Source organism: Corvus hawaiiensis, chromosome 4 (assembly GCF_020740725.1).
Source record: "Corvus hawaiiensis isolate bCorHaw1 chromosome 4, bCorHaw1.pri.cur, whole genome shotgun sequence".
NCBI classification, from domain to species: Eukaryota; Metazoa; Chordata; class Aves; order Passeriformes; family Corvidae; genus Corvus; species Corvus hawaiiensis.
In genome coordinates this window covers 14,418,684-14,438,317 of record NC_063216.1, presented here as the reverse complement: position 1 = coordinate 14,438,317, position 19,634 = coordinate 14,418,684, and the positions used below count along the sequence as shown (strand labels likewise).

At 42.8% G+C, this 19,634-nt stretch overlaps 1 protein-coding gene across 2 annotated transcripts in view; it reads left to right on the top strand.

The window, feature by feature from the left end:
• LOC125325234 (potassium voltage-gated channel subfamily KQT member 1-like) overlaps positions 1-19,634 on the top strand; it is a 200,974-nt gene that overhangs the window by 10,034 nt on the left and 171,306 nt on the right. For both annotated transcript variants that reach the window (XM_048302108.1, XM_048302109.1), the window contains exon 4: positions 1,399-1,460. In XM_048302108.1, coding sequence (XP_048158065.1) covers positions 1,399-1,460 — 62 coding nt within the window. The remainder of the gene's footprint in view (positions 1-1,398; positions 1,461-19,634) is intronic.

Sequence of the window (19,634 nt, the reverse complement as noted above, 5' to 3'; positions counted from 1 at the left end):
TGGGGAAACACTTCTCTTTTCTAAGCCTGCAAAGAGGGGCCAAGGGTACAGGACCTTTCAAATGTTCTGGGTGATGTGTGGAGGAGAAGGAAAGCCCAAAGTTTGCTTGCCAGTATTGCTTTTGCTTATCTTCCTCTCGGGTTTGGTGCATGCAACACAAGTTATCTTGAGGTGAACTTTGCTGCAAATAGATCCCTAAACATATCCCATTAGCAAATGTATATGGTAAAGCAAGTACCACTCCCTGAGAAATCCAGGAAGGCGAGTTCCCTGCAGGAGGAGCACACACACAGGCACTCACTGTGAGCTCTGATGCAGTGTAAATTCATATCTCAGCCTAACTTCCATCAAGCCTTGCTCATGCCCTAAGTAAAATTGACTTAGACAGCTTTAAAAACCAAACCTTAATCACTCATAAAAATGGAGCGATGTGTGAAAAAATCCAGGAGTAATTACTCCATCCCGGTATTGGAAATATAGTTTAGTAGAAAAATTGTCCAACTTCCATCGACATCAGCTTCTAAGATATTTCAGTATCAGGCCGTGGTTTTTAACTTGTGGATGCTTTTTCCCAACTCAGAATATATGTGGCTTTGTGCTTCATTGCCTGTGCAATAACACCCTCAAACTATGGCATTCCTTAGCAATAGATCCCAGGAACAGAAAGGATAAGACCCCATTTTCCACAGACCCCATTTTCACTCCTAGCTCCCAATCCCACCCTTTGCAGTGGAATGTGTAACTTTGGAATGTGGGCTTTACTAACCAGGTCTCATAAAGAGTGGGAGGGAAAATGAGGATGCAAGAGCTTTTCCCAGTGTCACTCCTTTGCAGGGAGGCGATGGATGGATGGATGGATGGATGGATGGATGGATGGATGGATGGATGGATGGATTTATAGACAGATGGATCAATCTCTGCCACTCCAGCCCTTGAACCCCTGGACAGTGCTGCCTCCTAGACCTGCAACCTCAGTGGAAAACTGTTCTGATTCCTTTATGTATAGCAAGTTTACCTTGCTCAGGCCAGTGATACTCAGAACTGGAGGTGTGCCCAGGTACCCTGCCCATTCCATCTAACTACATACAGTTCACTCAGATAATTAAACAGGTTACTCCAGACTCCACCTATAGTCCTTCATGTCCACAGATTGCCTCTACCAAGGTCCAGGTTGCCCTTCAGACTAACTGAATCTTGTCAGTCTGACAAAGTAATTCCCTTCTCTCCAGCCACGCTCTTTCACTTCTGTTTCATTCTTTCTCGTTACGTTCATGCATTTTATGGTACCCTACTATTACCAGCTTCTTTTCTTTTTTGCTTTAAATACCACAGATATAATTCTTAGTTTGAATTTATTCTCCACCTAATGAATGTCCCATTTTTATTCTCTTTCTTTAGAAAAAGGGGTAGACAAAGGATACTACAGTATAGGAGCCAGACTGATCCGGCTGGAGGATAAGGTAAGTGCATGAAAGCTTGCTTTTTTTTTTCTGAGCAATGATATCTGATCTAGAGACCTGCAAGATAGTATCTTGGCATGATTTACTTTAGAATTACAGGGCTCCATAATAAAGAATAATATCCTAATTTTGGTGAGGGAGTTGATGAAGTATCATGTGCATGTTGCTCAGCATTAACCGTTTACCTGCTATGCAGTTTTGGTTCTAGATTATAAAAGGAGCTGCTTTCATGTTGAAGTCAAATCACACACCTTGTATACAAGTGCTGTGAACTGGCTGGTGTTTGTCACACAGGAATTAGTGAATTAAACAGAAATCTTAGTGTCAGAAATCTTTGTGACGAGCAGTTGACATCCCAGTTACAAATCCTGAAATTCTTTAATGTTTACTGCATTTTTCCCCCTGTGCAGTTACCTTTGCACATTTTCTGCCCCTCCCTCACTGTCTTCTCTCCAGGAATATTTGTTATTAATTAGAGTTACTTAGAGGTGTGCCCAAAGGCCACAGTTCAGTGAGGCTCTATTGTCTTAGACCTCTTCCAACATTCTCCAGAGCTTTTTCCACTCAAGTAATAACAAAAATACAAGTTTGCTCAAAACTCAGACTCTATTTCTCTAGCAGTCAGCTCTCTTACCCACCTCTAAAAGCTGGTGTCCCTCCACGGGGCACTTTGTGTGGGCAGGAGCAGTACAGTGGCTTTGGTGGGAGGTGTGATGTGGCTGAGACAAAAGTCCATTTGAATTTGGTGTATCCATTGCCTGTTTGTATCCTTGTCTCACTCAAATTTGTCATGCAAATTCTCTTTTCATTTTTTTCTGGGGAAGTGAGGCAAGAAGGAAAGAGGAAGGAAACTTCTCATAATTCTTAAGAACTGTGCATCTTGCCAAAAAGCAGAAATTGACATTAAACTAATACAATCTCTTGCCTAATTTTTAATCATCATTGCTAGGGCAACATAGGAAATATGTGACACTGCACTGTCAAAGGACCAATTTTCTTTGATTTTTAGCTTTCTTGCACCGTGTCAAAGAATCAGCCTCAGATAAAGACATTATCTGGGCTAACTTTTAAAGTGGATTGGTCCCTTGTGCAGACACAGCTGTTCAAAGTGAAAATGGCTTTCATTCAGATTGCCTTACTCGCTTCAAAAGAGATAAATTGCTCTGTGTACTCTGTAAATTCATACCAAGACTTCATTCAGATTTCTTGAATGTGCAGATAAAGAGAAATCCCCAATACAGATTGAAAATCTAGCAATAAAAGTATCTGTGATAATAGCTGGAGTGCTTTGAGTGGGAAATACTGCTGGTATTGTAAATACCTCTGGAAGCAGCAGTTCATGGTCTCCTGGCTGCTCCATATTTATGAAGAAGAGAGGTGAGAAAGTTTTTAGTGTGTCTGGCCTTGGTCCAGCTTTAGCACAATGTGCTGTGGATTTGATCAGTTTTATTTCAAAGCCTGACTTAGAGTGCTGCAGAGGCATCTTGGTATAAGAAGAGGAATGTTACAGGAGATGCAGGAAATGCTGCAGTGACTGATCTCTATTGCAGATACCTGCTTGTGTTCTGCCTTTAATTTAGGCGTGATCTAAATAAAGTCAGTGCAAGCTCAAAGCATTGGTGAGCGAGACCAAGCTGCCCTTTTGTTTGAAGAATTAAACTTGGTGCTTTAAATTTTGCATGGGAACTGGTGATTGCTCTCTCTCTCTCCACTTATTGTTGTGGAGAAAACACGTAGAAAAGAACAAAAATGCGTCAAGATGTTTTCGTAAGATGAGTCAATCATTGCAGTTTCGTTTTTGTTCTCAGACCAAACTGCAAGTGTAAAATAAAATGCCAGATGCGGAGAGAACCGAGGGTATTTCATCTTTTAGTACAAATTATCATTCCTTCAGGTGTACAGGGCTTCAGTCTCATATCCCTGCTAAGAAAATAGATCAGGTGCAGAAAAAGGGCAAATATTTGTTGTGTTGGTTTGCTCGGGGTTTTGGTGGCATAAGTTTGGGGTTTTTGGTTTGTTTGGGGTTCTTTTTGTGTTTGCATCTTTTTGGCACATCAGGCTAAAATACATGTTTACATAATAAATACAAAGCTAAGCTTCCCAGCTATCTCTGTTTTAATGGGACAATAGAAACTACTGCATCCTGCTGTCAAACTGCTTCCCCTAAATTATTTTCCCATGTCTCATGGGCTCTCATGCCCTAACAATTCACTCTGTAGTAGCTGCTATGTGCCCAAATGTGAAGCAATATTGGAATCAGGAAGGACAAACTGAGTTTCAATCTCTGAGGAGAATAAATGCAGCAAGGGCATGTCTGACATCAGGCTCCAGCTGGTGGTGAAAAACGATCTCCCCGTTGGAACTAGAAAACCTTTGGGATCAACCTCTTTCCCCTGGAGAAATTATTTTAACATTCAGTCACCCAGTCTAGTGATGGCAGCCTCCCAAAAGAGTGACACATCTGATAAAACGACACATTTTTGGACAAAGGCCAGTTAGTGCAGACTGATAAAAATGCAGTGTGGCTTTGAGCATTTTATCTGCTTAAATAAGCTGCATCAATAAGCCATGAGCACACCTCTGGTCCAGACTGACCTTTCCCAGCAGCATTTTGCAGTTCATTTGTTTTAGCTGTCTCTCCAGAGGGGAATCAGAGTGTGACAAACCCATTGAGAGCTGTGTGTTGTTCTGCATAAAACCATAATTGCTCTTCTTGCAAAGCAAGGGAGAGAGAAGCACACTTTTCTGATGGCTAAGATGAACTCCATTCCCTGGAGAGCTTTGCTGTTATTTCGCTTGAAACATCGCTTTTGCTGTACAGAAAGGCAGAGAGAGGTGCAGGTCTCTGAAGGGGTTGCTTGGTGAGAGGTAGAAGCTTTGAGGCAAAAATGTTTCAAAGATGCAAAGATAACAACCTTCCATTCATGTGGCATGAGAGCACTGCCTGCAGCCTCTCTTCTGTGACCAAACAGGCTCCTTCTGGGAGTTTGAAGTAACAGGGAAGAGGTAAGAACCTCATCCAGTCTTTGGATGATGAAGCACCATGAGACTCCAGCAGAACACAGAAAAAAATATACTCTTTTTTGCCTTTAAGCATTGCAAAGCTGACTAGAAACAGGTAAAATGCGTGGTGGCAGCTCTCAGGCAAAAAAATCCAAACCCCTTTTTGGCAACATCGATGCTGTGCAAGGCTTCACTCCTCTCACTGACATGGCACATTGCATAGTGTGAGTTTGCCTGGAACACTTTTCAGCCTATTTTACCTTGAGTAGGGCATAAAATTCTTATTTTGTTGTGGCCAGTGTAATAACCTAGTGTGGTTCTTTTCACAAAAAAATCCACTGGGATGTTTAGAGAAAGAATGGGGCTTCTTTCCCAACACGTGATGTGTGCCATTTGGCCGACCCCTCCTTTGGTTCCATGGCAGGGTTTAATTTTATTTTGTGGTATGTAGCCATTGACAGATCCTTTTGAAATGTATTAAGAGGGAGATTGGTTCCAAGATGATGTTCTAGAGCTGGCGTTAGTTTCTTTTCAAAATTGTAAACTAATGCTTCTTTATGATGAAATGAGTATTCTTTCTTTTCCTTTTCTTTTCAAAATTAGAAAGAAAAATCATGGTGTGCTATGTCCAACTGCATGGCAACCTATAAATAAAAACAGGAGAGAAAAGAATCTGCAAATGAAAGGTTAGAAAGGACAGCTGTGTTGTCTTTGAAAAAGAAATCTATTAGGTATTTTTATAATTACATGGCAGTCTTTTTTATGTGGTATTTACAGTTATGATTTACGTCCATATTACCATAACTATTTCCATACTTATAGACAACATGTGATAATGCTGAGAGCCAAAAGCAACCATTTGGTAGCATTTAAAAAATGCAGGAACACTAAGAGAAAACAGGGCAGTAAAGCAGAACCCTTCTGAGTTTTATCCATCTGAGTAATGAGAGCCAGGACAAAAATGTCATCCAACATAAACAAATGTAGAGGTTGGGTTGTGGTGGTAAACTCTCTCTTTACCAATTTAAACACTTATTTTTGAGTTGGGAGCTAAAAAGATGGTCTCAGAGAAGAGTGGTAACAATGGAGAGAAGGATGTTTGTGAATCTGATTCCTGCTGTGATTACATCAGGAGTCATTAAATAGTAAATTATTTATCATGACAGTGCCTGCAAGCACCACCAGCTTGAAGGGCTGGTAAGAATTTCCATTCCAAACCCTTAATTTGTGAGTGGGGTGATGGGCATAACTGAAATACATTAAAAAAAAAGGAACAAAAAATTTAAAAAAAAGCCAAAAATTGGTGCACAATGAGTCAGTTGCAATATGAGCATGCTGCACTTTTGAGGTTTCAAGAATATGTCTGAAATAAACCCCTTTGTTAACCAAACCATGTTTTGGCACCAAGGTGTTTGTGGGTTGTTTGCCCCCAGTTCCTTAAAGACAGAGTCATTCCACAGCAGAAAGCTTTTCAGCAGGCTGTTTGCAAATGGGTGTTGTGTGGGTTTTCTGAAGTCAAAGCCTTATCTCATTTACTCTGGAGCAGTCCAGCATAAATCCATTGACTCTGTGCCATGAGCATGATGTCATTCGTTTTATTTTTAATCTGTTGCTGAATTAAAACAAAACAAAACTAACCAAAAATGAAAGCCCTGATGCCTCAAGCCAAATTGTGCTTCCATTTATACCAGTGAAGTTACTCAGGATTTACACAGGTGTAAATGGCAGCAAGTTTCTTAAATGGCTTTAACAAGATTCCAGCTCCTGTGTTCACATCCTGCTCGTCAGGAGTGAATTGACAGAGAGGAGAGAAAGCAGAAATAGGGATTCAAACATTTCAGAACCGATCTGAGTGAAATCATGTTTTTCACCTGTTACAACTAAGGGAATCTTTGTGATATGCTGGGTATTGTAGAACTGAAATTGTGTTTTTGTACTGAAACATCAAAGTGGACTTTTAATCTGCAAACCAAGTAGTGAAAATTTAATTGCTTCAATCTCAGTCACACAGCTTTTCTACCCTACTACTGACTCCTCAGTGCAGAGAGGAACTATTGCAGCCCTGACTTTTTCTGACTGTCTGGGATGGGTTTATGCTTCTCAGATAAACCTTGTTTAATACAGTTGAGAGGGAAGGGCTGGGTTTGAGCTGCCTGGTTTTGATGGTAATTTCTAAAGGATCAGGCAAAAATAAGAGCTAATTCTGATACCCTTTCAAGTAGAAGAGAGAGATCATATATTCTGAGGCATAATGGAAAGAATCCTCCCTCAATGCTTCCCTTACGTTTTTTGTTGTGGAGCTTTATCATATGTGGTACTTGGTAGCACCCTCCTATTATTAAGGTTCTTCACCACTTTCCATTACAGAGCTCTATTTTCAGTTCCTTACAGCTTTGCCAAACTCCAGCCATCTGGGCTGAAATTCTCTGAGGCAGATGCCTGCCTCAGGCTGAGATCCTTTGGAAAATTTATATGTTAGAGTGGGTCATCCTTTCTATATCACAGTAACCTGACCCACTGTGAGGATTCTCCCAAAAGTAAACATAAAAACATTGATGGAAAACACTTGAGCTTCTAAATTTGAGCAAGAAAATTGGACAGGAATGGAATATTATCTGCCATTGGGTCCCAGAGGCCTGATCCAAAACGTAGTGAACTCATCAGGAAGCTTTCACATGGATCAGGCCCTGATTTTTAATGGGTGAGGGAACAGAGAGTTTCGCACAGTGAACGTTTGCCAGGATGCAATTCACCACCATAAATCAAACACTAAATAATTCCAAAGCCCAGTAAATGAGCATGCAGATGGCAGTGTCTGCTCCCCAGGGCTTGCACTGACTGGGATCCAGCCCCAGCAGTTTGATCTCATTTAGAGCAGTCTCAAGGATTGCTCTAATTAGGCACTTGGTGCAGTCTTGTTGCTCCTCTGCTCTCTTGGCTGAAACTGCACTGGTGGGAGCAAAACCCCCCATCTAACACCACCCAGGACACCTTGGAGCATGCAGGGCAGGGGGCAGGCAGGGGCTTGACAGCCAGATGTGGCAGAGCAGCTGGAATCAGCTGGGTTCAAAGCTTCCCTTTAGTAAGAAAGAAGGAGAGTCACTTGCAGAAGAAGCACGAGTGCTCCTGGAGAAGAGCACACAGATTAACTGTGAGCACTGAAGGAGGGAGAAACACCAGAGTGACTTAGGGCTGCTGGGAAATACCACAGCCCTTGGAAAGCAACTGTCAGAACATTGGGAATCTAACCCATATTGATGCAGCCAGCTGTTTAACCTGAAGGGAAAAGGTCCTGGAAATAGCAGCGCTGACCAAAAAGGCTGTGGATGAGGGGCCCTGTCCATGCCTTTGGTTCTCCACCAAAACCTTCCCAGCATCACAACTGGCTTTAACCAGCACTGAGGAAAGTCATTAGCTTGGAGATGGTGATTTCCTGTAAGTTTTAGAGAAAATCAGTGCCTGGGTAGAGAACAGACACTCTGGAAATCCCCCTGCTCCCAGAACTGACTGCAGTGTGAGTGTGGCTCTTCTCAGGTGCCAGAAAGTCCAGCCACAAATGGATAGGAATCACCAGCTCTGCTGGTTCTGTTGTTTATGATGCAATAAAGTAATTTATTTACTATTATTGGGTGAAAAAAAAAATATTTTTCGAGTATTTGGGAGATTTTGACCTTTTTTTTTCTAAAATGTCAGATCCTTCCACGGAGAGCTTTGACCTGAGCATCCAAAGAATAACAGATAACAGATCAGCTCTAAGTACTTCACTTCTGCTTTTTGTAGTTTTTAGTAGGTTATTCTAAAGAAACATAATGTTCTACATGATCCTGGGCCCCAAAACAAAATGCCTTTAATTAGCAATGTGAAAAGGGAGTATTTTAACAATCCTCTTTAAAAAAAAAAAATTGTAAATTCATTAAGCCTGTCTTTTCTTATGAGCAGTGTTTTAAAAACTGCTATTTTCTGATGCAAAAAGAAGTTATTTGAACACTTTGTGCAACCTCCAGTTGTTGCAGACGTTGAACAATTTAATTTAGAAAGCTTTTTTCCAAAATAGATTTTGTAGTTGTTCTTTGTTGGTTATGGCTGTGCACTGCAAGTGGTGCCCTTCCTACAGACAGGTTGAGAATATTTCTTCGGAATGGTTCTCCATCTGAAAATGACAATTTGTTTCCAATTGAACATTTTTTGAGAAAGTGTCACATTCATGTGTTTTAAATCATGTACCGAAGGAAAGTGCTTCCAGTTTTCCACTTCAGAGCAACTTTCTGAAAATGAGAATTGGGGTGAAATACTCTTGATTTTCTGAGCATTTCAGTTGAACAGGTTCATTTCTAAGTCATTTGTATGATTGCATTAAAGACATTCCAGCAACAAGAAGAATTCACAGAGAACACAGATAAATTTTCTTTTAGGAAAATAATTTATTTTCCTCTAGTATTCCTTACCTCAGAATTACTGCAGGTATTTCACCTACCACATTTTTCAGATCAGTAATTGTAGGGCAATTTTAATGTTATTTGAATGTCATGTAATATTGACCTCTAATTCCTCTTGATCACGGAAAGTACACTGAAAAAACCCCCAGATCTATATTATTCAAATAGTTCCCAGACTACCAGTTGGATTTCTGTTTCATGCAAGAGCTGTGGTGCTGAGTCAGAGCAAGCATCTGTTTAATCCTGGAGCTGTTCATCCACTGATGGCAGCTGAGGGATGGACTAATTCAAGCCTAATTTGCTATAACTGGTCTCTGGGTGTTTGCAATGGATTATATTCAAGAAGCAGTGTGAAGAATAGTGCTGTGCAAGGCAAGTTACAGGATGACAGCACTCTGTATAAGAAAAGAAAAACAAAAATGAGAAAAAACCCGCCAAGACACACTGCAGTACTATGACAACATTCCCTGATGTATTGGCTGCATCCAGGGAAGAGAACTTTCACTCAACAGTAAATTCATATAAAGGAGTTCATATAAAGGCTTATGAGGTGAGGGAGAGAAAAACTGAAAAACTCTTTTTTTGCCTGTATTTACCGCCAGCTTGTCCTTTTCAGTGAATAGCTTTAAATTTTATGGACCAGAAAAAAAGTCAGTAATACATACCTCTACAGCATAATTACTTTTCCTACTAGTAAATAATGTAGATAAATTATATTCATATTTTTCCTGTTGAGAAGTTTGGGTGTTCTGGGGTGTTTGAGTAAAATACACATTAGCCACTGAGTGCCCTGTCCAAGCCTTCTGGGCCACATCCAGGGATGGGGACTCCACCACCTCCCTGGGCAGCCCCTTCCAATGCCTGACCACCCTTTGCATGAGGAAATTCTCCCTGATGTCCAACCTGAACCTTCCCTGGCACAGCTTGAGGCCGTTTCCTCCTGTCCTGTTCCTTGTTCCCTGGGAGCAAAGCCCGACCCCTCACCTGGCTGCAGCCTCCTTTCAGGTAATTGTAGATAGAGATAAAATCTCCCCTGCCTGCTCTGGTTTAGGAGGCATCATTAAGGACCAAACTGGCAGATCTGTATTTGTTTCTAGACCTGGATCCCATGGTTGAATGACACATGTGGAACATGGCAGTGTCTTGGCCGTCAGTGTTTTCAGAACCTGACAACTAGAAATACTGAAAATCCAGTCACATTTTCTCTTCTGAAAAATGCTAACAAAAATAGGAGGCTGTAAGTGACTTAAAAAGGGCTGTTTTTCAAGAGGTGAAGGATACAGCAAAGCATGTAAAGCAACTGTTACAGGTGTGGAATACGGCCAAAACAGTGTCATTTGAAATGTGGGTTAGTACAGGGCCAGGCTGTTGGTGCCACGTCAGGTTAAGTGTCTGACCAGATCTCCATCTGGATTCAGGATCTGGCTCACACAGCTGCCTTTCCTCTTCAGGAGTAGAGATTGCAAAGACTATCAGCAATACTATCACAAGTCTCCTGCTACCCTGCGTGTTTTTAAGGCTTCTGTATTTGGAATCGTGCCATTATGGGACATTAAGGAAACTCTCCAGTCGGACCATTCCCAGGACTCCCTGGCAGGGGCACTCCCAAAGTCAGGGACTTTCTGGGACCGAAGGCCCTTCCCCAGCTCCAGGGACCGACAGGTCCCTGCCTGGCTCCCCACACACCCCCCTCACATCACGCCAGGTTTGCATGGCAGAGGTGGCAGAGTCCCAGATGTCTCATTCCATAAAGCCATTTTATTCCTGGGGCAGTGACACACAAACAGCCGAGCTGGTGCCTCCAAGGAGGGACCCCAGCAAAGGAACCCCTGGGATTTTATCTCATCACAGCCTCCCCGTGGCCAGTCTCGCTCTTCCTCCCGAGTCTTCGGCTCCTGCCCCCATCTCTGTGTCCATCCACCTCGCAGGCATCACCCGTCTTCATCTCCCTTGTTGTCCAAAAGGTCGGCAATTCCCGGCTGCTGCTGTGTCTCAGTGTCCAGTCACCTGGCTGGCATCACCTGCCTTTGTGTTTTTGTCATCCCAAAGGTCGGCAGTTCATCCTCTTGTCCCAGGCTCCCACCCAGATCTCAACCTGCATTTCAACCTGCAGCTCAACCTGCAGCTTGTGAGCCCAGCTCCCTGTACCAGATGTGTTCCTCAGCAATTCTTAAAATTGCTTATTTCTAGCCCTTGCTGTGGAGATACCTATGAAAAGCAGAAACACTGAAGCCTCAAAACTCCCAAAAGAAAGATGAACATGAAATGCCGTGTGTATTTAAAACATTAGGCTTTTTAAGGCACTCTAGTTGTACTGACCCTAAGTAGCTGCTGCAGACTCTGGTTTATATCCCTACACACGGTCCAGGGGAGGCAGAAAAAGCAGCTGAAAGGCCAAGCCAATGCTCAGAACTAGAGCACCCTGGCCTCTCTGTCCCCATAAGCCCACTGCCAGCTGCCCTGCCCTGGGGAAGGTTAGCAGGAGTTCAGGTCTCTCCCGAGCTCTGCCATCAGGACATACCCTAGGAGGCAGCAGAAGCCCACGTTCTTTCACAGCAGCTCAAAACACATCAACATCTTTAACTTTCCTCCTCAGCCTTACCCCGAGCTGCCTGTTAATGTCAGTTTTGTTACTGCCTTCCAAGGGCTGGGCAGCTTTGCACAACTTGTCACCGTAGGTATCTGCAGAGTTTCTGAAGCCACCAGCAGCAAGTGTTGCCCGTGACAGGCTGAGCCTGGAACTCGTACCACGATTGAGTGGGTGCCATGCAGACAGCATTTACACCTTTGTGCAGTGCTCAGTTGGCCTCAGGATTTGCAGTCAAAGAGGAGAAATAGCTGCTTTCTCCACTTCGATTTCAAATTTCTGTAGTACTGTAGAAAGAGGACGGTCCTTGATGAGTGCCCAGGAACTGAAGCCCAGCAGTCTTTTCCCAGCACCACTGCACATACCTGAAATTAGTCCAGGCAAGCCAGTTAGAAATCATTTTTCCAAGGGCAGGACTATATCCAAAAAGTATGCTCACCATAAAGCCAAATTTATGATTACCATATAAATGGGATAGCCATCTTCAGAAATGAAGGGCTGGGTAGGCAAGGCCACAGTAGTGCCCTCAGGACATGCATTTCTGTGCCCCCCTTAGCTCTGACCTCTCCATTCACCCTCATCATTAAATTAGTGGGCAGCTGCCCCAGGGTAGCAGCGTCACTGCAGCATGGGGGGAGATGGCTGGGAGGTGAGGCCAGGGCAGGAGCAGGAGCTTGGGAAATGGTAGCTTGACTGAGGAAAAGGATGGAGGTGAAACAAGAAGTCATTCTTGCTGGATGTGGAAGTTGCAAACAGATTCGATTTTCTTAGAGGGCTTTGGAGCCTGAGCTCAGAATCTGCTTCAGACCAGGTGTCACTGGAGTCTGGTCCTGCAGCCCTGCATGGTTGTGCCTTAGGCAGCATTTTTTGGGTGTATTGTGTGTGTGTTAACTGGGTGTGCAGTAAACATATAGAGCTCTGATTGATGTTTTGTAGTTTTTGCATCTACACTGGGGGTTTTTTGGCTATTTTTTACATTTTATGCATTCCAGCCTCCATTTTTTAGAGTCTAAAAAGAACTTAGGTTGCTCTAGAAGTACTGAATATTGCTATTATTTCTGACGGGAGCTTTTGCTAGGTACTCTCAGCTCTCCTACTGTAGCACATTCTGAACTCACTATCCAGAGGGAAAAAACTCCAAAAGAAAACTGTATATCTGATGTTGAGAACAAATTTATTTCTAGCCCCAGCTAGAGGGGCTGTTACTGCAGGGATCACTGCAAGGGGGTCAGATCCTGGAGTCCCAATGAGTTTTACCCTGAGGTGGGATTGCAAAAATAGACTTCTGATCCTGTGGTAAAACATATCTGCTTGGGGGGCAAGATACTGAATGGTGACAGGAACTGCTGTAAAGCTAACACAGCTTTAATATGTGGGGAATAGAGTACTCCATATGCTGCTGTGTGATTTCCTTCTTTGGCTTGGAAGGCAAAAACTCACTGCTTGTATTTGGAAGGCAAATTTCAATCCCCAAAATATCTTCGCTGCATTTACTTAATTTTACTGGCTGGTTGGGCAGGCTGACCATAGCTCAGACTGGAGTACAGGTTATGTCATTCAGCAGAAAACTCCCTTGTGTGAGCAGATTTTTGGTTCATTTTATTATTTTTTTCCTCCTCTTTCTCCTCCTCCAAGACTATACATACAAAGGGAGGTCACAAAATAAAAATAAGCTGTAGCCAGCAAAGTTCGGGGCTTGAAATAAAAAAAAAATAGCAACTCTGTATACTTATTAGAATTTCTTGTTAATGAGGTCATTTATGTCAGGGCAGGAAATGTACAAAATAGCACAGGATAGAAAAATCTAGACACTATAAAACACACCAACAAATTTGGCGCATGCATTACTCCCTTAATATGCCCCCAATGTAATCTATAGATCCCACAAGTGACCACACTATGTTTATGTATGTAAAAACTCCTATATATGTAACACTCATAAGAGTAGCAATTTTACTAGTGGGAAAAGATTATTGTGGTCTTTTTATATAGCATATAGGTTTACTTAGAGTGAGTCCTTGTAGAAGAATGCAGGACCATGAAAAACTGTTAAAATGTCATGATTATATTAATTTCATACTTAAAGGAATACTTCACTTTAAGTTATGGCTCCAAAATTACACTGCTCATTCATGGTGTTTTTAATGTATAATTGGCTGCCTTCAAAAATGTCACAGTAGGAGGAAAAAAAAAAGCTCATTTTCCTTGGCATGTGTACTGTTGCTATTCCTGTGTTCATTTGGCTTGGCTCGGGGAACCAAATGCTGCAGTCTGAAATAACTTTTTATATGTTGACATGTGCATTTAACTAGAATAAGCAGGCAGAGTGGACCAAGCTGGATTCAGCAAGGAACAAAATATATCTTGTACTGCACCTTTTAATGTGTCAGCCTCCGTTTCTGATTCTTTCTCGTTTCGTCATTGTCACGGCACGCGTGAACCTCTGAGCTGCACCCAGCCCCTACACAAAGATCAGGCAGCGAGGTAACTAACACCCATGGGGGCAGGAAGGAGGAGTAAGAAGAAAGGAAGAAAAATATAATCTCTTGGAGAAAAAGCTGGGAAGGGAATCCTACTGATCTGTTGAAACTGATTTAGCAAAATTTATTTAGCCTGTTGTTTTCCAGAGCAAATAGATCTTTGCTGCTTTGTTGACTGTCCCAGGTGTGGCCTGAGCAGAGGCCTCTCAAGTCCCACGCATACTGAGCTGGATTCTTGAATCCTCACCTCTTGTTCACCCACCTGGGCTGAGTCTTGATCATTTCTGGAGTTGATTTGAGTTTCAGATTTGGTCTGATCTCTGAATCACGACCACTGACAATCTGTCTTTGACAGCAAGCCTCAGGAGAAAGGCCGTGGTGCTGCACTGCAGGTGGGGGTGTGCTGCTGTGTGGAGCCACGCTGGGAAGCACCTTCCCCCCGTGTCCTGTCTGCTCCCCATTTCCCCCCAGCACACAGCCGGGCTGCAGGAATGTGCCGTGGCATGGTTTACTGGCTTGTCACACACCTCCTCTGCAGCCGGGGCTTTCCTCAGCTGACAGGGATGTCCCGTAGTCTAAATCGTGGTTATGTCGCCTGGACCTACACAGAGAAAATCCTGAACACTCACAGGGCTGCAGCACAAGTGCTGAAAGGCAAGGAGACACATAAGGAGAATCCCAAGGAAATTTTGTAGGCAGTCCCACAATTCTGACTGTCTGTCTCCTGGGTCATTATTTTCGGGGAGAAAAAAAAATCCTTCTGTACCCACCTCCTTACACTCCCATGAAGTGTCTAAATTCCTCAGAAGAACAGATGGCTGTGCACTGTGACAAGTCTTTCTGGGAAGCAGAAGTTAAGGATCAGCAGTGGGTAGTGCTGTGCTTGTTTTGCAAACTAGGCAAAAAGACACCTTATTCGGTTATAAACAGGAAACCCGGGCCAAGTTTGTGGAGGTTCTTGTCCAGAACCACTCCCTAGATGAGCTCAGGCTCGATGTTCTTGTCAAGATGAAAATCGTGACACGCCCTGTGCCTTGCACATTGTTAGGGCCTGCTCCTGACCACATCTCAGCAGGGTTTTCTGCCTTGAGCACGTTCAAATTTGGTGTGCAAAGAGCTAGGGGTCAGTTAGGAAAAAAAACCAAATCCAGGTGAAAAATTAAGGACATCTAGGAAACTTAAAACCATGCACTGAAGTCTACTGTATCAGTGTGACAGCCTATGGTAGAGCACCACAGTGCTGGGATTTGGGGGCTTTTCGTACCATTGTGTCAGTCTAACAATGTTTTAGGTAGATGTTGTGTTCTACATGACATCTCTTGGTCTTACAAATGACAGCTTCTGTGTTTGAATCCCAAGGAGACATTTGTGTTTGTGCCACTGCTAGTTCTGCTAACTGTTTCCTTAGTGGAAATAAAGATGGACATACAAGAAGCTGTTTTCTGATATCTGCAGATTTTATTGACTTTTCCCTGTGATATACCTGATACTGGGGGTGAAAACGATCTTTTGTTGTGCGTGTGTTGACTTGTTTACTAAAAAAAACCCAACAAATCAAGTAAGGCTTGAACTGAAAATGCTCAAGAAAACTAACCCTGAAGTCCTTGATTCATGTTTCCCTCTGTGCTCAAAACTGCTATCCTCACCTGAGGGAGTAATATCCAGTTTTAGAATAAATCATCTGTTTTATTTCTTTTTTTTCCTCTCCTTTTTTTCTTGTCTGTCCTGTGTTGGAGAACAAATATCACTAACTTGAGCTGTTTTATAAAACAGCTTTGTAGTGCAAAGCCAAATAGATTTTGTCTTCTCTGTCACTTGGGGGAATGAGTGCTCAAACACAGTATTTATTAGCATTTAAATGGTCTGAATTTTACACCTTTGTGTGCACACATGCGTTTTACTTCTCAACCCTCTCCACCCTCTTCCCCCCCAAGGCATTAATGAAGTTTGTTGTTCTCAAAATAGCAGTTCTGTTTGGAATACCTAATAGCTGGGTTTCTGTTGTGGTGCTTTGGTCAGAAAAAGCCCCGTAAAGAGCAGCCCGTGTGTCCCTGGCTCAATGGGGACCTGTGTTCCCCTCGGGGAGCCTCGAGGGGCTGTGGCTGAGGATCTCAGCTCCCTGTTCCACCCACTGCATTTAGACCTCTCTGGGACGAGCAGCACGCACTCAGTTGATGGGCACCGTAAATGCGCTGCTGGAACTGAATGATTTATTTATTTATTGCTTCTATATTTATTTATTGCCAGTGTCAAAGAAAAGATTGTGCTCACGGGCTTTTCATCTTCCCCCAAGGGCTGCGTGCACACTCCACTGCAGAAGTATTTCCCCCTCTAAATGCACTTGTGCTGATTGGAACTGAATCCTCACAGGCAAACTGCAACACTGCTGCTGCTACAATGTCATAATATTTCAGAGGACATTTATAAATATTATTGCCAGGGCAAATAAATTTCTTCAGAGTACTTAGTCTACTGCTAATAAATAGTTTATTCAAGCTTGTAAGAATGGTGACATTTCACTTGGAATATCTTTGGCCTCTTAAAAATTGTTAGTGCAGAGAAGAAAAGAGGGGAGAAATAAACTGGAAAAAACATGCAGCAGATCTTTTGATTTTTTTTTCCTACGTTTTTACTTGCTTAAAAGGGCCTTCTTGTCAGACTGCATGTCTCTGTGTGAAGCTATTACAGGGTTTGATTAATGTGTATTATTTAACTTCCTATTTAGTAGATTATTCCCTCTTTTTTTCTCTTTCATTCCCTCTTTTATTCTCTTTCAGAGCTGCATGCAGCTGAAATAGTATTTGAGCAGGTTGCCTCTCATATCAACAGTAGTTACTAAATCCCTTTTGCCACTTTCCCCTTTTGGGGTAAATATTATGGGCGTGGTGGTGGTGGTTTCTGTGTTCATTTTTTGATGGTTTGGAGTAGGTTTAGATTTACTATTATTATTCATCTTGCTCTTTGATTAAAAAGTCTGGGTTTCAGATGGATTTTTAACAATGATATGAAGACACAGACCAGAAGGGGGGAAGGCTTAATTTTTGTGGTTGGGTTGTGTTTTGTTGGGGGTTTTTTTGACAGCTCAGCAAAGGTGTCAACTCTCAGCTCTTTTCATTCAACTACTGAATTCACATCAAGAATCAATGCTGAAATCTTCTTTCATGTGCTTCCCACAAAATGTGTCATTTCATGCAGGCTCAGGAGGAGGTACAAAGCTGATGATTTTATTTGTGCATGTGTGGGAACTTTATATTTCTATTGCAATCATCCAGTATGGAAAGAAAAATAATGTTCCACTGAAAACCTCCAGAGATTTTTGAAGACAATCCTGTTTAAAAATTACAGTCCCTGCAGTTCTAGAGTTGCTTAATACCTCTCCTGGCAGATGAGTCCATGCCAGTCTCTCCCAGATGACAGGCAATCTCCAGAAGCTCTGGGAACAGGCAGGGAAAAACCTCAGAAAATTCAAAATATCTATAGGAAGGGGAATCATTTTATATTAAAGGAGTTAGTGGGCATTTGCTCAAAGACTTCTGATGTAAAGAGCCTGGAAAATTTTGTACATACCTCAACCAAATCCCACGTAAGACTGGGAGGAAGGGAAACAAGCCTCCCGTGTGCTCTTCAGCTGACAAATGACAGGAGCAAAGCAGGAAATTCTCTGCACTTACTTACAAGTTTATGGCAACACAGGTGTACTCTCCTGCAGACTCTGGCTTGCAGATGATTTTGGCATTTAAAGACATTGGGAGGAGAGGAGAGGAGAGGAGAGGAGAGGAGAGGAGAGGAGAGGAGAGGAGAGGAGAGGAGAGGAGAGGAGAGGAGAGGAGAGGAGAGGAGAGGAGAGGAGAGGAGAGGAGAGGAGAGGAGAGGAGAGGAGAGGAGAGGAGAGGAGAGGAGAGGAGAGGAGAGGAGAGGAGAGGAGAGGAGAGGAGAGGAGGTTCTTGGTTCTGAATGGGCTTCCCCTCCATTCATGGTTTCTGCCTAAGAATACTCTGAGCTTGTCTTTTTTGTTGCCTGTATAGGAGATTTTTTGTCTTGTTTTCCTTTTTTAATCCTTTTTTCTCTTGGAAAATATCAATCTCTGAGCAGTGCTGTCATTCACTTCCTTCCACAACACATTTGTTCTGAAGATTCCTCTTGGTCCCCAATGCATAACGAGGATGGCATCGAAAGGCAAAAATAGGAACTTTCCATGGTCTGTCAGAGCAAGTGTCTGAATCAAAAGATGATAAAAAGGCAATCTGTTTTCAACCAGATTTTTACAGATGGACAAAAAAAAGAAAGGCTTCAGGTCCAGTATTCAATAATGTTGTGGCAATATTATGTGTGTGGATCCCTTTGAGGGGATTTGAACAAACATCCTCTGCAAACTTACTGTACTTTTTGATCTTCCAGCTCTGGGAAACAGCACAGGAAGGGGGAAAATGTCTCCAAAGCATCAACATTGAAACAGCTTCAGTGGTAAAGCTTTAGGGTGAATTTTTTGTGCAAAGATCTGGGCTCCTCTGCATCCCTGATGTCCAGGGACAGATCTCAGTGTAACTGAGTACAACATGAGAAGCCTCTGTGCTGATTGATTCCTGGCAGCTCTGCTCATGTTTTCCACTGAAAATTGAAAACTTTGTTCCTCATTCTCAAGTGACCCCCCAGCTCCTGGAGGGGCCACAGCTCAGCCAACCCCTGTGCTGCACCTGTGTTGTTTGCTCTCCGAGGAGGGGACAGGCAGGGAGCACAAATGGCTACTGCAAACAACAGAATTACCTTCCAGCAGTATCTTCCATGTTTTCCAGGGGGTATATTCCAACACCACCCCAGTCCCTTGCCTGACCACGTTTATGTAGGATGGGGACCCGTGCAGGAAGGCAGGATGCCTTCCAGCTGTTGATTTTTATATTTTCTCTGATCTTCAGGGCATGCAACAAGCAGCATAAGGCTTTATGTGTGCATTTAATATCAGTGGAGTGTTTTAGTTTGGATTTTTTCCTTTATGGGCTGCATAAAGACATGCTTTGTGAGATTCTAACTTCACTGATAAAACCCCTTGCTTGCAGCAAGCTGCATTCTGCTCAGTAAAGCTGTCAAAATGGACAGATTCAGCTTTGATCATAGTAACAAATCTGTTTGGCCCCAAGTTTTCAGAAGTGTCCCTTATACATAGGAGAAAAAAAAATCGTTGCACTTCCCCAAGGCAAACTCCAAAGCTTGGGGAAAATTTTGCTGTTGCATGTGAACATTTTCACTACTCCCAACCCTCGCTGAAGGAAGCAGCTTGAAATTTAACTGAGTACTGAATATGACAGCTCCTGGAAAATGTTGTGTTTTCAAAGGGTGGAGGGAGATCAGGTATATTTGCAAAATGACTGTTTAGCCTTTTGACATGCATAGAGCTAATTCTTTAGATCTCAGTGATGTAACCGAAAGAGTGAGATTTTGGGATGAGTGGGTGCTATAACTTGTGTGTGTGTGAGAGATGGATGTTATCAGCCTGAAAAACTACAGTTATTTAAAACTGTTGAATACCATTTCCAGCTATTTCAATGTGCTTCAGAGAAATAACTAATACAGAGCAGTTTCCATTTGTAGGAATCCACATGGGCCTGGAGCCAGGCTCTCACCTGGCTGAGATCAGAGCTGATGGGGCTGAGCTTCTACAACCAGCTGTTCA